At 44.0% G+C, this 20,609-nt stretch overlaps 1 protein-coding gene across 1 annotated transcript in view; it reads left to right on the forward strand.

Annotated features, from left to right (window-relative positions):
* Cramp1 (cramped chromatin regulator homolog 1) overlaps positions 1 to 20,609 on the forward strand; it is a 60,759-nt gene that overhangs the window by 3,803 nt on the left and 36,347 nt on the right. The window contains exons 3-4 of the mRNA XM_059270316.1: positions 10,265 to 10,458; positions 15,435 to 15,588. Coding sequence (XP_059126299.1) covers positions 10,265 to 10,458; positions 15,435 to 15,588 — 348 coding nt within the window. The remainder of the gene's footprint in view (positions 1 to 10,264; positions 10,459 to 15,434; positions 15,589 to 20,609) is intronic.

Here is a 20,609-nt window from a genome sequence, read left to right on the forward strand (position 1 = left end):
TGAGTTTACTGCTGGGTGGTGGTGGCATACGCCTTTAATCCCAGCACTCGGGAGGCAGAGCCAGGCAGATCTCTGTGAGTTTGAGGCCAGCCTGGTCTACAAAGTGAGTTCCAGGAAAGGCACAAAACTACACTGAGAAACCCTGTCTCAAAAAACAAAAACCAAAACAAAACAAAACAAAAAAAACGTGAGTTTACAAAACTTGATTGTTTTGTAAAATGGCTAGAAGACGCATATGCTTAGGCTCCTCAGGTCTGTGTTAAGCTCTTTTATGATCTTCGGGTGACTTGGTGGTGGTATTTCAGAAAGCCCTCCCTGCATGTAGACTCCTACTGATACCACATCTAGCATGTCCTTGCCCTCTCAACTCTCTGTTCATTCAGATTTGCTTTTCTGTCAGAGATGTACCCACTTCAGAAAAAAGGAATAATAGCAATTGGTGGTGCCTCTTGAAGTTTGGCTGCTGGGAAGAAGTATGTTGGTGTAAGCACACTGACTTATACATAGCTCCGTGTATATACTAGAAGGGTGCCAAAGCTGGTGTCCAGGGGGTTGGAGCTGTGAAGTGACAAAGGAGGGTTGCTTTTGCTTGCACAGGTGGAAGCGGTTTCCTGGCTAACTTCTCCCTTGTATCATGGGTGTTCTGGTTCTAATTCTTGTCCACTGTGTGGCTTACAGTAGACGAAACTATAATAATGCTTCTAGGAGGGAAGTAAGAGTCTGTTTCTTTTGACAACTTCTTGGGCAGTGCTTGCCTTTCTGCTGAGTCCTCTTGGTAGCTGCTGTCCACTCATGGGCTGCACAGACCATTTGGATGGCCTTCATCATGCCCTGGACATCTCCATTCTGGCTTTGGAGAAACTTTTGCTCAACCATCGCCTCCATCCACTGCCAGGAGAAGTCAGGTGTGATCACATCATGTGTCCATTCATGTTGTGTATCCAGCCCTTGGAAATGATTCTCTGGAGGAACATTTCTCTTATACACTGGAAATCTCCACTTTGGCTGTCCAGTGTGGGTCAGCAGGAAGTGTGGAATGCCTGCAATTTTAGTCTCACTTGGAAAAAAACATGACTTGCATGTGTGAAGAAAGCTCCCAGCTGAAGCAGTGGCAGTTCCTTTGCTTATAGGCTCCCCACCTTTCCAAGTCTCATACTGATGGGAATTGGAAGGACGGACTTGTGGGGAAGATGGAGGACCTCCTTGTCTGGTTTTCTGTACATAGCTATGCTCTTTGACTTGAATGAAAAAAAATTTCAGTATGATTTTTTTTTTTTAAGTGATAAAGAGAGAGAAGACTTAGTGCCCCCATGACAGGCATTTTTCATTTCTGTAATTTTTGTTTTTGAATGGGTGTTGAAACTAGTTTATTGTTTCTATACTGAGTTCTACCTAGAGCAGATCTGCTTGATTCTTCCAGTTCTGCCACACTGCCTTTTGTGACTGAAACCCAGAGTTACTGAGACTGTTCATAAGAACCTGGGTTGGGCCCGAGAGCCCTCTGATGCTCTTCCTTGTTTGGCCAGTTCATGTGCTGGTGGACTACTCAGTAAAATAGTTCATCTCTTGGAGCCTCAATTTCTTACCTTTAAAAAAGGAAAAAAAATGGAGAGATGGCTCTGCAGTTGAGAGTACTTGTTGCTCATGGTTCCCTGCACCCATATGGTGGCTTACAACTATGTGTAACTCCAGTTCCAGAAGATTTGGTGCCTTTTTCCAGCCTCTATGTACATTGCATGTATATAGTACACAGATATACATGCAGACAAAAACACCCATACACATAAAAATAAATACATCTTTTTTTAGAAGGTGTTTTTAAAAGATGCCTCCTAAACATTTCAGCTGTTGCAGTCAGCTTTCCATATTGAAAAGAGGTTTGAACTAGCAGTCTAGGGCTCAGCTTCCACTCCAGAGCTCTCAGATGCCTGGTTCATGTGTGTAGCAGGGGAGAAGTAGGTCATAAGCCTAAACTATAGATTCTTTTTGACTAGACAGGTGAGCTCGTGGCTGAGACCTACAACTTTATAAAAGGGACTTGGATCTTATGTGTTCTCAAGAGAACTTTCTGCAAGATAGACTTGCCGAAATCAACATATAGTTCTAGATCAGGTGAACTTTCTGCTTAGCTTTTGCCTGTGGGAATGCTCCGCAGGAAACAGCCAGAACACTACCCTCCTCCATATAGGTGGGCATGGGCTTAGGGCCTGGTGCTGCTTCACTGCCCTGTGGTCACCTTCAAGGCTTTTCATCAGGCATTGTGCCCAGCATTTACTTGCTAGCTGGGCTACAGTCGTGTGTACCATAAGGCCTCTGTGTCCACACTGTGCAGAGGGGAGGTCAGAGCATATAAAGCCTGACGGATACAGCACCAGGGTTCCTCTACCCAGTCTAATTCAGTGAGAATGGGGCAGAGCCCATTGTAGCTATTCATGGGCAGTGACATCAAGCCATGCCAGAAACCTTGAGGCCCAGGGAGAGAAGAAGGAGAAGGAGGAGGAGGAGGAGGAGGAGGAGGAGGAGGAGGAGGAGGAGGAGAAGGGGACTCTGTCTTGCTTCCAGCCACACCCTCTGTGACATGGAAGACAGCATGAACATGTGATCCCTATTTCTGACATAGACCCCATCTGTTCTCAATGAGCCAGGGCACACAGTACCTTACAGACAAGGCAGAGAAGAAACTGTCGAAACTGTGTATAATTGTGTATAATTTTGTGTCTGAGACAGGGACTCACCCTAGCTCAGGCTGACTTTGAATTCACAAAGGGCCTACTGCTTCAGCTCTTATGTGCATGTTTATTACTCAAAGGTTCATGATAAATCATAAAGTTCAAGGAAGTTGTTAAGTAGGTAAGGTAACGACAACTGCTGTGTTGAAGGCTCACTATATAACTCTGGCTGGCCTGGAAATTGCATTGTATACAAATTGGCCTAGAACTCAGAAACCCACCTCCAGCCTCTGCCTACTGAGTACTGGGATTAAAAGTGTGCACTACTACACTTAGCTCATTTCCTTTTAAGGTTGAAATGAATGTAGTTTCCATGGTGTCTACCTTGGTAGAATTGTCTTTTGCTAATAAAGAATGATTTAACATCTTGATGTTTGTACCTTATTTTAGATTATATAGAAACTATTTTAGATAGCAAAGTCACAAATTGAAAAATTGGTTTTATCATATATGGTATATAGAAGGCTTTTGTTAGGTTGAATAACTATGATGATCTTAGCACTAAAGAACATTATAAAAACCACCTAAAAGCATTTGTTTGCAGTTCCATAGGGATAAGAGGTATTGACTGTAGAAGACAGAAAAATCCCTGTAGTAGTCCATGAGGAAGACCTGTTTTTATGGAAACAATGGGATTTTAGTTGTGATTTCTTTGTAGGAGGGATAGGAGAGCCTTTGAGGTATGTATGACACTGAGCATTGCGGATGTGAAGACAGTGTAAAGAAGGGGATCTCTTGTGGTGATAAGTGAGTAACCTAGGGATGAGAACTGAGGCTCTAAGTGACCCTCAGAGTATAAAGGAGGGCATTTCAGAGTCTGGTCACCTTGGAAAGGTCTCACAGACAGTTGGAGCATACAGATGCCATCTTTGGGGACTAGTTGAATGACCAGAGTTGAGAGGGATTCTCATTTGTTAATTGAACACCTTTCATATGAATCAAGCAGCATCTTTGAGAATCGATGATGGGGCTGGGCCAGTGGAAAGTGGCTTGAGATGGCCATCACTAAGTACTGGCTTCCTTATGAAGAGTTAGTTCCTTCTGTGTGACCTTGGTAAGGATGTTACCTCTCAGACACCACTGTGACTCTACAAGCAAAGCTGCTTGAGCTAGCTTCTGGTGGGAATGTCCTGTGCCAGCAGAGACACAGGATCTGAGGTTCCCTTCGTGACCTCTTGCCTTTTGCCTTGACTATGTATACTGTAAACTGAAGTGGTCTTGTTGGGCCTTGACGGTGTGTGGCATCCTTGGCCCTGTGAAATATTCTTTATATACTGCAAACATAGGCCATAGGGATGCTTTTCTGTGCTGGAATTGAGAGTGTACAAGCTTGGAGCTGATTCCAAAACACCTTTCTGAGAACAGACTAAATGAACAGGACAGTCACTACATCTCTTGACTTGGCTGGTCACATGCTATTCTGGATTTAATGTTCTTATTTCTCAGAAGGAAGCTCACAAACCCCAGAGAGACCTTCAAGACAGTGAGCTAATGTTCTTTTAAAATACGGCAGATTATAATGGTATCCCAAAGTTGACCAGACTGTCCGTGTTCTCTCCTTCTCCCCTCTCCCTCCCCCATCCTGTCCTTCTTCCTCCCCTTCTCTGTTCTTCTCTCCCCCACGTTCTTTCCCTCTTCTTCTCCTAGTGATTGAACCCAAGGTCTCACCAATGAGCTCTGATTCCCAAACCCAGTCAGGAAGTTTGTAAAAATGAATTTTTAAATAGAAATTTTTCCAAGTCCTCACACCTATCATTTATGAGTCATGTGGTTTTGGGGAGGTCGATTAACCTCAGTTTCCTTATCTTTCACAAACTGAGAAAGACCTCAAGGTCAAGTTTCAAGCTTTGTCCATTCCAGAATCCTGATTTTTATAGCCCTGCATATAAGAAAAGCTGCTGCCACATGATGTTTTGGTCAGGGAGGAAGAAGGTATTGACTCTGTAGAGAGGGATAGTGACACCACAGCGTGAGAGTAGGCAGTAAGCTTGGCATGGGGACAAGCCTGGGTGTCCATTGAGAGCCTTGGGTCAGGCTTGGTTTTCCCTGCCTGGTGACCTTGGGGCTTTCATGCTTTTGATCTGAACTAGGTGCTAGTGTCTTCACAGTGGTGTCTGAGAGGTAACATCCTTACCAAGGTCACACAGAAGGAACTAACTCTTCATAAGGAGGCCAGTACTTAGTGATGGCCATCTCAAGCCACTTTCCACTGGCCCAGCCCCATCATCAATTCTCAAAGATGCTGCTTGATTCATATTTAAGGTGTTCAATAAACAAATGAGAATCCCTGCAACTTTTGAGCTCTACTTTATAAAGACAGAATGGAGTCATATACGTGTGTGTGTGTGTGTGTGTGTGTGTGTGTGTGTGTGTGTGTTTTGAAGTTGAAGTCGAAGTCGTATTCTATTGCTCCCAGGCTTGCCATATACAGAGCAGCCATGTAGCAGTGAGGAGCTACTCTGTTTTCTCAGCATTCCTGGTTGATAGCCAGGGTGATTTTTGTCTTCCTCAGGTAAATGTTAGGGCAACTGGGAAAGAGACCACAGCCATACATGCTCTGGAGACTCCCACTACAGGCATCATGCGCTGTGTGAATATTGAGGGAAATGTTGGAGATGGTAGGGCACAGCTGGCCAAGTGACAGTAGAGTAAACATCTGGAGGATTGAGGCACTGAGGGTTTTGTGGGGGGTCTTCAGAGCCTGGGCGTACTTGTGTGAAACTGAGGCACAGGACAGGACCACACCAGTATTCAGTGGTCCCTTGTCTGCCTCCACTGCTCCTGAGCTGTCACTGAGCTTCTGTTGCATAAAGCCTGGGATAAAGCCAGCTTAGACCTGGGAGAATAGGACCTTGGTGTTGCTTTCAGAGGGCTCTCCACTGGGGAGCCGTTTGCATACACCATTTCTCTTCAGCTTTCGGGGGCACTTACTTTTACCAAACATGCTATCAGCAAAGTCCTCTGTGCTCTCCACAGCGCCCATGGAGCCCTGGCCTCTGCATCCTGCGGAAGCTTCCAGTCCTTGCAGTCTTCCCTGAAGCCATTTCATCATCTCTAGCATGTTTACTTCTGCTGTTTTCCTGTTCACCTTGATCACTTTCTGTTTTCCTCGGCATTTTTCTGGACTGAACCTCTTCCAAGCTGTTGTTATCATAGTCCACCAGTGTTCCTGGTCCTGGTTCCTATTTTTCTTTTTGTCTTCACTTGAAATTTTGGAGGAAGACTAGGTGTCAGCATTCTTTCTGCAAAGCTTTTGAGTTCTAGGATGCTACATAGTAAATGCTAGAAATGGTTGCATGGAGTGATTTACTTTTGTACTTGAATATCCAGGTTGCCTTCATTTCCCTCCTGAGGATATATAGTACTTTTGAAATACCAGAAGGAAGGGCCAGGTATCTCAAAGCAAATGGCAGGCCCTTGGAATGGTGACTGTTGCTCTGAGGAGTCACTTGCTGCCTCAGCCCTTCTCACTGATGTAGATTCGTGCTTAGGATTGAGACTTGGTCTACTCTGTCCCTGAGGTTCCTTCTACTTCAGATTGGCTTCCATTCAGTTTTCCTTTATACTTCACTCTTCCTTATCTACCAGTGAACCAGTAAAATCTCATGACATTTGTCAGACACTTGGTTCTGGGATTTAGAAGTGGTGTGTATGTTATTTTTGAGCATGCTAGTGCCAGCATAGACTAACAGGAGTTAACCTGAGTGGTCATAGAAGGGCGAGCTGGCTGGCATGCTGTTCCTGGGGAGAAGAGAGCTTGTGTTTCTTGGGAAACTAGAAATAACTCAGAGGTCCTCCATTGTGGGGGTGGGGTACAGAGGTGGATAGGCAGCACTTCCTAAACAGCAGCATCTGAAGAACTATGGGTTCCTGTGAACCAGATGTTCTGGTATTTGAGAACTGTTTTAATTTGTGACTTGATTTTCAGCCCACCACAGAAACATCTCCTGTCTCCTGGAAGGGCTGTCACACCCTGCCTGTTACACATATCTTAGGAAGTCCCAGGTTTGTTGTGCTGAATGGACGTCTTGAAGTTTGTCCAGCCCTTCCTTGGCCTGCTGGGTAGCCCAGGGACCTAAGTAGCATTGCTGGTGTAGATGCAACCTGAAGTCTGTTTCTATTCTGTGGCTGTGTTCAGGGCAGTAAATACCGAGTATCACATATAACACTGACTGTATTAGCAACTTCTACTCTGAGTAAAATGTTTTGCACTATCTAGGAAGGTTACCATGAGCCGTGTGATGTCATTAACTGTTGGAAATTTGGCGTGAGATTAAGGAACTTGGTTTCTTTTGTATGTTTTTGTTAGTTTATTTATTATTTTTGTTTATTTTGTGAGACAGGGTCTCACTGTGTAACCCTTGACTGGCCTAGAGCTCACCACATAGACCAGGATGGCCTTGAACTCATAGAGATTTGCCTGCCTTTGTCTTCTGAGTGCTGAGATTAAAAGTATACACCACCATGTTTTTTATTTTTAATGAATACTTAAATATCCTTATGTTATTTAGGTTATTACTAGGTAACTGGACAGTTTGGCTCTAGTAAACTATTGATTTCTATGTTGTTTTTATAAGCCTGATAGTATTGCCTCTTGAAGTTAGCCACACATATCTTAATGAGAGACTAGAGCCCATTTGATGTAGCTAGCTAGCTATGTACAAATGTGCAATTTTCTGAGTGATGAGATGTTTTCAAATATTCTACCTTGAAATATGGCTGCTCTTTGAGTCACAATGAGGTTACCTCGTAATAAACTCACCATAGGGTAGAGACTTTGCTAAGCTGACAGTGCACTTAATAAACCTAAGCTGTGGCTAGAGAGATGGCATAGCAGTTAAGAGCTCTTGCAATTTGTCCAGAGAACCTGAATTCAGTCCGAACATCCATATAAGGTAGCTCACGACCACCTGTGAGTCCAGTTCCAGAGGACCTGGTGCCCTCTTCTGGCCCCCATGGGCACTCTAATATAGTCACACACAGATACACAGACTCTATATATACATGCATATATACACAGAAGAAAAAGAATGAAAATCTTTTAAAAATTAAAAGCTATCTAAGTTGAGTTATGCAGTCCCATAAAGAATTATTTATTTCTTCTCTTGATCTTGTCACTGCCTAGACACATAGTTTGATTCCATTGTTTGGCACCTAGAGAATATTATATTGGACATTGACGGACTAAGAAAAGATTGAAATCCCAAGGGTGGTTTCACACCAGACCATCATCATTGGTCTATGCACAGTGACACAGACTACAACGTATACATAGAGCTAGACAAAGCTGATGCAGGGAAAGTCAAATCTCTACCTTCTCTGCTCTTAGCAACCCCTTCTTGGGAGCCCTTATGCATGTTCTAATATTTTGTTCAGATAGTCTTTTCAAGTGGTATGGGTTAATAGGATTCTGGTTTTTATTTATTTATGTGTGTGTGTGTGTGTGTGTGTGTGTGTGTGTGTGTGTGTGTGTTTTCGAGACAGTTCTGTGTAACAGCTCTGGCTGTCTTGGAACTTGCTTTGTAGACCAGGCCAGCCTCAAACTCAAAGAAATCCTCCTGCCTCTGTCTCCTGAGAGTTGGGATTAAAGGTGTGTGCCACTACCTCCCGGCTGGACTTGTAATTTTTTATTTTTTATTTTTACCTTTCACACTCTTCTATGAAGCTGCTTCATTGAAACTCCCCAGTAAAGGGAGACCCTAAGGGAGGAGTACCCTGAAGCTATCCAGGAAGAGCCTCACCAGGCTGACTAGAAATTAAATCTCAGATGCAAAGGCCTACATTTATCTCATTAGGAAAACATTTTCACAATTTTCTGATCCAGAAATGGTACAAAGGCCTGTAAACCTAGTACTTGGGAGACTGAAGCAGAGGAGGATTGCTGTGAGTTCAGGGCAAGCCTGGGCTACTGAGTGAGACTCTGACAAAAAACAAAAACAAAGTTCTGTTGTTGGGCATTTTCTTTTTAAAGGATTTTTATTTCTGTGGTCTTTCTTTTTCAAGATTATCTAAAGCTTGGAAGGTTTCTTGGCATTCTGTGGTCCTGCAATTTTATAACAGACAAGTGTTTAAAATAAGGGTGCTGTGAGATCCTGTTCCCCACAACAAGAAGAAACTTAGCTGGCAGAGCACTAGGCTAGGGTCCCTTATGTTTTATTATGCTACCCTAATGGCAGAGGATTTGGAAAGATTTTGCTAAAAATCAGGGACTGATACTTCAGAACTTTTAAGGGTGGTGGTATTTTAGGACCCCAGAGATAATGTTGAAGAAGATAAAAGATAAGGGAAGGGGTCTTAGATATGGAGATAAGCTCAGTGGTAGAGTGTTTGCCTAGCATGTGCAAAGGCCCTGGGTTCAAATTTCTATTGCTGGAGAGGAAAAAAAAAGAGAGACCAGGTGTCTTTACACTATGGCACCTTAGGCATTAAGTGGTCTATATTCAGAAAGATCAATCTTATGTATGTAGACAATCTTTTACACATAAAATGCCCTCTGTCACTTAAAACTTCAGTTTGTTTCTTCAAAAATGTAGTAAGAGGCTGGAGAGGTGGCTCAGTGGTTAAGAGCACTGGCTATTCTTCCAGAGGGCCCAGGTTTGATTCCTAGCTTCCACATGGTAGCTCACAACTGTCTGAAACTTCAGTTCCAGGGGATCTGACACCTTCACACCAATGCACATTAAATGAAGTTAAATTATTTTTTAAAACTTTTTTAAAAACTGTAGGTAAGAGTATTTCAAATTAAAAAAACATTTTGTTGTGGAATATTAAGGTGTGTTACTTTTGTTTATGTTGCATTTGTTTAACTCTGTGAAAATGTGTTACTGTACCTGTCTAAAAGCATCTGATGGTCTAATAAAGAACTGAACGGCCAATAGCGAGGCAGTAGAAAGGATAGGTGGGGCTGGCAGGCAGAGAGAATATATAGGAGAAATCTGGGAGGAAAAGAAGAAAAGAGGTAGCCAGAGAAGGAGGAGGACACCATGGGCCAGCAAGCCACGGAGTAAGAGTAAGATTTACAGAAGTAAGAGAATGAGAAAAGCCCAGAGGCAAAAGGTAGATGGGATAAGTTAAGGAAAGCTGGCAAGAAACAAGCCAAGCTAAAGCCCAGCATTTATAAGTAATAATAAGACTCCATGTGTGGATTTATTTGGGAGCTGGGTGTTGGGCCCCCCAAAAGAGCAGAAAACATCCAACAACAACATTTTGAACAAGAATCAGGATGAAATATTCTTGGATTTGCTGGAGGGACAGGGATTATACTCTTGAATATAGACAAAATGTCAAATTCACTATATTGTTAAAACAATCCATACAGGCTCTCTTCTTACACTACAAACATTTTAGACTCATCTTGTCAACTCTGGCTTCTGTTCAGGACTCGGTGGCTTTTGGGTCTCTTTTGCTGACATCGTGATTTGAGGAGTTGGAGTTGGGTTGGGCAATGGGCCCCTGTCCTTGGTGTCCCTCTGTCTTCCCTGCTCCTATCCCTCAGCTTTCTGGAACAGGTCGCTGTATAGCCTTTTCTCTCCAAGGAGGTGACAGTGGCGCATCATCTTCTGGAAACATCTCTGTGGTTGCTCCTGCCACCCCTGCAGGAGGTTCGCGCTCCTCTTCCCGGAACTTAGGATCATCAGGGCCTGAGAAGGAAGAAGGAAAGAAGGTCCGGAGGCAGTGGGAGTCGTGGAGCACAGAGGACAAGAATACCTTCTTCGAGGGACTGTATGAGGTGAGTTATAGACATGAGACAAAAACCCACAAGCAGTCATCCTCCTGAGTTCTCACTGTTTACCTTGTTTCGGGCAGTTGTTATCTCCTTCCTGGGGCTATTAGGGTGAATCCTCTTTCCCAAGGCTCTCAATTATGTTTCTGCACACTTCTTTCCTGGAGTATGACCCTCCTCAGGGCCTTTCCTTCCTTGGCTATGCAGTGACTGATTTGGTAGGTGTGCCCAAGTACAGAAGGACAAACAGATACCTGTCCCCATCATCCAGAAGATATTACAGCTAACTTAGAGCCAAATTCTCAGACCCACTGTCTCCTGAGGTGGCTGTGCCCTACCAGCTGTCTTCACTTGGAAGTTTGCTTCTCATAGCCTTGTAGTTATTTATGAACACACTTTCATTAACATCAGATGTGTTTTCGTTATGATCACTTTTTTAAGGATTTATTGGAATTTTATATGTATGTGTATTCACACCACATGCGTGCATTACCCCTCAGAGGACAGAAGATGCCAGATACCCTAGAACTGCAATTACAGATGGTAGTGAGCTGTCACATGGGTGCTGAGAATTGAACCAGAGCAGCCAATGCTCTTAACTGCTGAGTCCTTTTGCTCATTAAAACAACAACAACAAATGCCTATATGTGCTGCAGCCATGCCCATTTCTTTATGTGCTGTTTGGGCTGATTGTTGACCCAGTTGTTGTAGAATATTATTTTAAAGTGTGTCACTTTTGTTTATGTTGCATTTGTTTAACTCTTGAAGCTGTGTTACTGTGCCTGTCTAAAACACTTGATGGTCTAATAAAGATCTGAATGGCCAATAGCCGGGTAGGAGAGAGTTGTGGTTGTTGGTTAAAAGCAGTGGGGAAAGGTTTTCTTGGTAAGAACACCCTCTGCCATTCTTCAGATGCACAGAGCATTTCCTCCAGTTGGGCTAGCCTTCTTGTTTACTTTTCTACCAGCCAGGCATGTCTTTTTATGTAATTGTTTTGTTTTTTACTCTTACTCTTTTGACTTTTTATTTTTTGGTCTGTTGGGGGCCCACCACCCAGCTTCCTAATAAATACCACACAGAGGCTTATTCTTAATTATAAATACCTGGCCTTAGCTTCGCTTGTTTCTTGCCAGCTTTCCTTAACTTGAATTATCTCGTCTAGCTTTTGCCTTTGGGCTTTTACCTTTTTCCATTTCTGTATATCTTTCATTATTTCTTACTTCGTGGCTTGCTGTGTAGCTGGGTGGCTGGCCCCTGATGTCCTGCTCCTTCTCTGGCTACTCATTTTTTTTTTTCCATCCCTTCTCTCCTCTCAGATTTCTTCTATTCTCTTTGCCTGCCAGCCCTGCCTGTCCTTTCTCCTGCCTTGCTATTGGGTGTTCAGTTTTTTTTTTTTTTGTTTTTTTTTTTCTTTTTCGAGACAGGGTTTCTCAGTGTAGCTTTGCGCCTTTCCTGGAACTCACTTGGTAGCCCAGGCTGGCCTCGAACTCACAGAGATCCGCCTGGCTCTGCCTCCCGAGTGCTGGGATTAAAGGCGTGCGCCACCACCGCCCGGCTGGCTGTTCAGTTTTTTATTAGAACTTCAGGTGCTTTAGACAGGCAAAGTAACACAGCTTCACAGAATTAAACAAATGTAACATAAAAAATGCAACACATCTTTGCATCATTAACCAAATGTTCCACAACACAAACAAATGTAACACATCTTAGAATAATATTGTTCTCCATTTCCCCCATTGTGTCTAAATAAAATGAAATGTTTTAACTTAAACATAATAAGACTGTATACAATAACAATTATCAAGTAAGGAGTACATTCACAATGTCCAGTTCATTTGATGCTGGCAAATTTAAAGAAAATACTCCATTATCTATCCTATCTTAGTGAATCTAAAGTTTTATACCTAATGTTTCTATTTAGCATTGCTGGCTGAACATCAGTGCTTCTTAAAGGAGCTATGTCCTTTCTCTCTCTCTCTCTCTCTTTCTTTCTTTCTTTCTTTCTTTCTTTCTTTCTTTCTTTCTTTCTTTCTTTTTCTTCCAGCTTTCTTAGGTCCTACATGCAAATTTGAGAGCCCCATGTTGGTACGCCAAAATGTAGTTGGCTGTCTTTGTTCTTTTGGCTCTTTTGGGGGCCCCACCACCCAGTTCTCAAATAAATTACACATGGAGGCTTATTCTTAATTAAAATTTTCTGGTCATAGCTTGGCTTGTTTCTTGCCAGCTTTTAACTTTAAATTACCCCATCTACCTTTTGCTTCTGGGCTTTTACCTTTTTCTGTTTCTGTATATCTTATTTTCTTTCTTACTCCATTGTGTAGCTGGGTGGCTGGCCTCTTGCATCCTCCTCCTCTCACTCCTTCATCTCTCTTCTTGCTCCTCCCAGATTTCTCCTCCTATTTAGTCTCTTGGCCTACCAGCCCTACCTATCCTTTCTCCTGCCTTGCTATTGACCATTCAGCTCTTTATTAGACAATCAGGTGTTTTACACAGGCAAAGTAATACAGCTTCACAGAGTTAAAACAGATCCAGCATAAAAGGATGTAACACATTTTTGCATCATTAAACAAATGTTCCACAGCACAAACAAATGTAACATCTTAAATAATATTCTAGTACGTTTTTAGGTCTCCTAAAATCCTTGATTAGTAATAATATTATAATGTTTTCTACGGTTGATACAGGGAGAGGAAGAGAGGGAAAGAGAGTTATTCAAGTTTGGTTGCTGTGGCTCTAATAAACACCCTGACCAAAAAACAACTTGAGGAGGAAAGGGTTTGCAACTGCCAAGTCATAAACTATCACTGAGACTTTGAAGTCAGGATAGGAACTCAGACAGGAACCTGGAAGCAGAAACCGTAGAGGAACACTGCTTCCTGGCTTACTTCCCAGGGCTTGCTCAGCTAGCATTCTTTTTATACAATCCAGGATGGTCTGCCCAGGGGAAGCACTGCCTATAGGTTGGACTCTTCCACGTCAATCATTTATCAAGAAAATGCCCCACAGGCCAGTACAATGGAGGCAATTTGAGGTTGCATCTTCCCAGGTGACTCTAGTTGGTATCAAGTTGACAAAAAATAACAAGTACAAGAGTGTGTATGTATGCCTTATGTCTCGTTTGAGTTCTGACTAAAAGACCCTGGTGAGGCCTTGGTGTCTGTTTGGCCAGTGTAGGGCAAGTGTGGGCAATTGGTGGGATTAATGATAGCTGAGCATAGACGTGTGTTCTGAGAATTGTTTCTGTAAATTTTTTTTTTTGGTTTTTCGAGACAGTGTTTCTCTGTGTAGCTTTGGCACCTGTCCTGGAACTCACTCTGGAGCCCAGGCTGGCCTCGAACTCACAGAGATCTGCCTGCCTCTGCCTCCCAAGTGCTGGGATTAAAGGTGTGCGCCACCACCACCTGGCTCTGTAATATTTGTTAATGTGTGCATGTGTACATGCGCTCACGTGTACACATGTAACTGCATAAAAATGCTGTGCATGCCAGGCATGGTATTCCCCCACTGAGTAGATTTGCACACTCTCACTACCTTTTTGAGGAACCTGGTCTGACTTATTTTCCACCGGTGGAGATCCAGCTTAGGGCCACACTCCAGCAGAGGAACCTGGGTGGTGGTTCTGGCCCTGACGGTGCAGGTAGCGACTCTGCTTCTTGGCTGAGGTTGCACTTTGGGCACCTCCAGCTGTTCCATGCTCATCTGACAAACACCCTGCACGGCCCTGGAATTAGCCTCTCGGTGAAAATAAATACAAGAAATTCGTATCTGGGCTCTGGGGTGCTATTTCCATAGGGTCCTCTCAGTACTTCATACTAAATCATTTTCTTGAGACACCAAACAGCTGCTTCTCTGTTCATATAAAGAAACAACACGGGAACACAAGTTCTATCCCAAATTCCAACCACACCCAGATTTCGAAGCAGGCCTTCTAGGAAGGGTTGGCCCTGAAGTATGGTCAGAATGCCTTCTGTTTGGATCTATTTCCAAGTGTTTGTATTTGTCACTTCTGTTTGGTCACACTTTCTGTGACCCATTTTTTTATTCTAAGATGCTCTGTGGTGGCAGCCTGAGCTCTCTTTCCATGGTATCCTCCCGTCTGCAAGTTTCCCTCAGGGTCCCCCAAGGGCTACCCAGGATGAAACTGTTTGTCCCAGTGATAAGTTTTATGCCTTGTTTGCTCTGAGGCTATTTTAGTTTGTTTGATGCTGTCACAACATGCATTGGGCAGTTTATAAAAAACTGAAATCTCTCTCCTCTCCCCAGTAGATTGAACCCAGGGCTGTGTGTGCTCTGTGACTGAACTATATCCCTAGCCCATAGTGGCACCTCATTTTTACATCTTAACAAGGAGAAATGCTGTGTCCTCTCATGACAGAAGGGCAAGCTATTGGAATGCTTCCTGAAGCTCCTATTATAAGGGCCTTATTGTCACCTTATTATGAAAGGAAGAACCTTTCATAGCTAATTACCTCTTGCACACCTGCCTTTTAATGACATCACATCTACAATACCTGAACTTTTGAGGGTACACTCAAAAAAATGGCAAAACCCTTGCCTCTGGTGTCCATGGGCAGGGATAGTTCTGTCCCTGAGTTCTAGTGCTACTTTATTCTAATTAAAATTTGAGATTCTGCTGGGTGGTGGTGGCGTGTACCTTTAATTCCAGCACTCGGGAGGCAGAGCCAGGTGGATCTCTGTGAGTTCGAGGCCAGCCTGGTCTACAGAGTGAGTTCCAGGACAGGCACCAAAATTACACAGAGAAACCCTGTCTCAAAAAAACAAAAAAAAAAAAACCCCAAAAAACAAATAAAAACCAAAAAACAAAAAACTTAAGGAAGCAAAGTTGGAGTTTATATGTGCAGAAGTACCTTGAAGGACAACCTTGTTCCTTTTTGATTCTCGATGATGCCTACATCATACCAAAAAAAAAAGTTGCTTTATTTTAACCACTGTGCTTTTACTGTGGACTTTCTGTTTTCTAGCATGGAAAAGACTTTGAAGCCATTCAGAACAACATTGCTCTCAAATACAAGAAGAAAGGCAAACCTGCAGGCATGGTGAAGAACAAAGAGCAGGTCCGCCACTTCTACTACCGCACCTGGCACAAGATCACCAAGTACATTGACTTTGACAATGGTGAGTGTGCCCCAGACTCGGGCTCTGGGGGACCACCAGGCATGGTTGCTTCTTTTTAGGCAAACACTCATCGCCCATTCCTTATGACACCATCCTCCCTCAGCGGCCTACTACGGGACGTGCCTCCTAGTGCTGTGGTTGGTGGCATACCCAGAGCCTGTTGGTCAAACTTAATTATGAGGAAGTTGCTTGCATCTCTGTTACAGGAGCCTTACTACTGTTTGAGTAGTGTTTTCTGTGTTCGTGTGTGTGTGTGTGTGTGTGTGTGTGTGTGTGTGTGTGTGTGCGCGCGCGCTCAGGAGTATTGGATGACAGATTTTTCCTGGGAAGTAAAACACCACAAACATCTACTCATCCCAGAGGGGGAGCCCATGACAGACCAGACCAAAGTACCAATACCATCAAACTCCAATTTGGTGGACCAGTGAATTTTTTGGGGACTACTTCCAGGAGTATGAATAAAGGGTTACTTACAGTAGTAGAATTGACTGATGGCTGCGTCACCCAAGCCCACACCAGTAAGTGTGACAGCTCACCAAAGCTGGAGTCCTGGAGCACACTGCACAGCCTGCAGTCAACTCAACAGGTTGGAAAAGTGGTCTTCCAAGGTGGCTCAGTTGGTCTGAGCCTCTTCCAGGCAGCTTTGTTGGTCTCTAATTCTTCCAGGAAGCTGGGCTTTCCTGAGACTTTTTTACAGTTTGGTTAGTCTGAGAGTAATTCTTTTTTTTGGGGGGGGTGGGGTGGTTGAGACAGGGTTTCTCTGTGTAGCTTTGCGCCTTTCCTGGAACTCGCTTTGGAGACCAGGCTGGCCTCGAACTCACAGAGATGCACCTGGCTCTGCCTCCCGAGTGCTGGGATTAAAGGCGTGTGCCACCACCGCCTGGCTTTGAGAGTAATTCTTAATAGTCTTTACTGCTTATACACTCTTGCAGAGGGAATCTAGCCTAGGAAATCTGGTCAATTTCAGGTACTTGCTAGAGCTATTTTCAGTTGTTTACTTCCTGTCTTTTTTTTTAATGTGCAATGATGTTTTTCCTGCATGCATATTTGTGTGAGGGGGTCAGATCCCCTGGAACTGAAGTTACAGACAGGTGTGAGCCACCATGTGGTTGCTGGGATTGAACCCCAGGTCCTCTGGAAGAGCAGTCAGTGCTCTTAACCGCTGAGCCATCTCTCCAACCCATTACTTCCTGTCTTAATGGACCTTCCCTGTAGGAAGTATTTTACCTTTCCCTAAAACATTCTGTTGTAAACATGCAGTTCTAGACTATATGATCGTTCACTTTCTCTTTACATCCTATGTCTCAAGAAGTTTCCCGTCAAGATGGAGGAAGGTTTTTACCTGGAAGGAAACTGCCTCACAGCGAAGGTTCTGGGCCCCCCTATGAGTTTGGGCATTGAGATAAGTTGAGCTGTGGGTGCACAAGAAAGCCTGAATTGTTCTGGTCTGCTGGGATGGATGCTGGCTTTGCCAGTATTCTAATCATCTGTGTTACAGTCAAGATTTGTACAGTCCAATTCATCTTAGGAGAAGTGAAATTCATCTCTAGCTGTTGGTCTCATTTCTGGCTAAAAGTGTCCTTGGTTGACTACCTCTTCAGTCCATAGTCTAATCAACTGTCTCTCCCTGTAAAATTTAGCCACCTCCTTCTTCTATGTTTCTGGAGACTCCCTCACTCATTTGGTCCCAGCCTGCTCCACTCTGCCTTTTGTTTCTGCAGTTTCTGTAGTGGGCTTGTTCTAGAGATCCTTCCTTCTAATGCTCACTTTTAATTTTCCAGATAGTAAAGTTTCTGACCTAGGAACCACTGATGTACAGCTGTGGCCACATTGCTCCTACTTCTGATCCCTGCCTGTGCCTTCATGTCGGCCTTTGACACCCCTGATCTTTGCCATTTTTATGGTGTGCTCTTTGCCAGGTCACGATATTTTGACTATGATATGCATCATGTTACTATAGTTTTAAAAGAAAATGCCTGATTCCCCATCTGACTGAGGAGCATAGCTCTGTGGGGTCACACACCTTTCCTCCTCTTGTCTGTTCGTCTCTAGAGACCCTTGTGATTTGATTGTTAGTCTCTACCCCTGGGGGGCATCTCCTGGTTGATCTCAGGATACTGCTGATACCTGTTTGTTAGCTTCCATAACTCATACAGCCATCAGCATAGGTTTTTGTGCAGACTTCAAGTCAACCCCAGTTTGTTCTTTTTCAGTTACCAATACTGCCGTGTGTTCCCTAACTGGTTTGTTTGCTTGTCTCAGCACTAGTCCAGTCAGTCCCCTGAGATCCAGGCTGTCTTCACTCGTGTCCTGTTGTAGTGAAACATCTGTACTTTCCAGATGAACTGTTCATGTACTTTTTCTTGTCTTGTTGGAGCTCACAGTAAATTCTGAAAGTCATTCCAAGACAAAGGGTTCGCTCCAGCTGCTCTTAAAGTCTCCCCAGTGAGAAGATGACTAATGAGTTAGGGTTGAAAGACTGCTGTGGATCAAGTTACATACCTGATGAGATGATTGTGTCTGGTTTGTTCACCAAGCTCTACCTTCAGGCCTTGTGGATGGTACAAACTTGGGTGCTGTCCATGGCCCTGAGACATAGGTGTTCCTTCCCAGGGTCTGCTAAGTCTGAGGTTTTTTTCATGGGTTAGTATTGCAAAGTATATAAAGCTGATGTTTCTTTTCTGTTCCCTTTCTCTGTAGAACCGTCTGTTGACCCCAAGTTTCTGAGGCTCCTGGCAGCATCATTCCTTTTAGCTCACTGTCACCATCAGGGGTGAGGGATAGAGGCTTCAACACATTGTAGAATCATGCCTCTGTCCTGTTGACTGCACAGTTATCACACATGAAGGGCTTTTTTTGTTTGTTTTGTTTTGTTTTGTTTGTTTATTTTGTTTTTCAAGACAGGGTTTCTCTGTGTAATCATCCTGGCTGTCCTGGAATTCAGTCTGTAGACCAGGCTGGCCTCAAACTCAGGCATCCACCTGCCTCTACCTCCCAGTGCTGGGATTAAAGGTGTGTGTCAACACTGCCTGGTTAGAAACGGCCTTTTTTTTATTTGATTATGGCTCTCCCAAGGTTCTGATGGGCCATCATTGGACACATGCAGCCAGCAGCCAGGCACCTTGACACTGGCCAACCTTTACAGCTGGCTTTAGCACCTGGGGAACCTCAGGTCAGGGGTCACTAGTGTGTTTTGAATTACCCAGGGTCCTTGTATGCTGTTATGTTGCATCATGCAGAGCAAATTCCTTGTATTTCAAGCAGTCTGTTGAATTTACAGAAAAAGTGCTCTATCCTTGGGTTATCAGGAGGCTTGTCTGAATCCTTTAGCATTGCTAAGAAAGAGCCAAAGCAGAAGTGAGAAGGGCGTGTGTCATGTTCTGGTGTCTGGGATGACCACGACTGGGTACTTGCCAAGGCAGGTCATCACTGGAAATATAACTCCTTCTTATCGCAGCTCAATGCTCTGGCCCCTGTGTGCTTCATCTGAAATTTTAGTAGCCTTACAGTCCTATATTATTTCCACACAGAAAACAGGTCCCTGAAGGTTGCTTCTGATGTATATGGAAAGAGAATAGTGACTACATGCCCACCTTTCTGCTATTATCTACTGTCACGTTTGGATTTTCTCCCAACAGACTTGATGTTCTCAAAGGCAAGCTCTGAGCTTGTACCAGTATATACACTAGCCCAACACTCCTTGTGAAGGAGCACAGGAAAACACTGTGCCTGGGACCTTTTTTTCTCCCTGGGGTTCCTACTCCCCAGCCTTCAGCTATTTTTCTACACTTTTTTATTTGATGCTATTCTCTTTCTCTCTCTTTCATTTTTTGTTTTTGCTGCTGTCATTTTGTTTTTTTTAAGTCAGGGTTTCTCTGTCTAGCCCTGGCTATCCTGGAACTAGCTCTGTAGACCTTGCTGGCCTGAAACTCAGAGGTCCACTTTTTGCCTCCCGCCCCCAACCACTCTACTTAGCCCCCACCCTTCCCCCCGTGCTGGGATTAAAGGTTTACACCACCACCACTAGGCTTTTTTTGGTGTGTTTGTGGGGCCTTTTTTCTTTTGATATTTCAAATAGTAAACTTGTTAAAAAATATTTTTTTTGTTGCGATATGGTCCATATACCCTAAAACTTACCCTTCATCATCATCATCATCATCATCATCAAGAGATTTTTTTTTATTCATTTTACATACCAACCAGATTCCCCTCCCCTCCCTCCTCCTGCCCCCAGCTTCCCCACCCACCCACCCATTCCTACCTCCTCCAAGACAAGGTCTTTCATGGGGAGTCAGCAGAGCCTGGCACACTCAGCTGAGGCAGGTCCAAGGTGTCTTACCATAGGCACTAGGCTCCAAAAATCTGGCTCATGCACCAGGGACGGGTCCCGATCCCACTGCCTGTGGGCCCCCTAAACAGTTCAAGCTAAACAACTGTCTTGCCTGTCCAGAGGGCCTAGTCTAGTACCATGAGCCCTCCTCAGCTATTGGTCCACAGTTCAAGCATTGCCACTAGTTTGACTGGCTGTCTCTATACATTTTCCCATCATGATCTCGATGTCCCTTGCTCATAGAATCCCTCCTCTCTCTCATTGATTGGACTCCTGGAGCTCAGCCTGGCGCCCGGCTGTGAATCTCTACATCTGCTTCCATCAGTCACTGGATGAGGGTTCTATGATGACAGTTAGGGTATTTAGCCATCTGATCACCAGAGTAGGCCAGTTCAGGTACCCTTTCAACTATTTCCGGTAGTCTAAGGTGGGGTCATCCTTGTGGATTCCTGGGAACTTCCCTAGCACCCTGTATCTCCCTATTCCCTTGATGTCTTCATTTATCATGGTATCTCTTTCCTTGCTTTTCCACTCTGTCCCTGTTCCAGCTCGAACCTCCCATTCCCCTATGTTCTCATCCCTCATCCCTTGCCCTCCATTACCCCCCTTCACCCCCAGTTTGCTCATGTAGATTTCATTTATTTCTTCTTTGCTGGGCAATCCATGCACCCTTCCTAGGGTCCTCCCTGCT

Source organism: Peromyscus eremicus, chromosome 8a (assembly GCF_949786415.1).
Source record: "Peromyscus eremicus chromosome 8a, PerEre_H2_v1, whole genome shotgun sequence".
Taxonomy (NCBI): Eukaryota; Metazoa; Chordata; class Mammalia; order Rodentia; family Cricetidae; genus Peromyscus; species Peromyscus eremicus.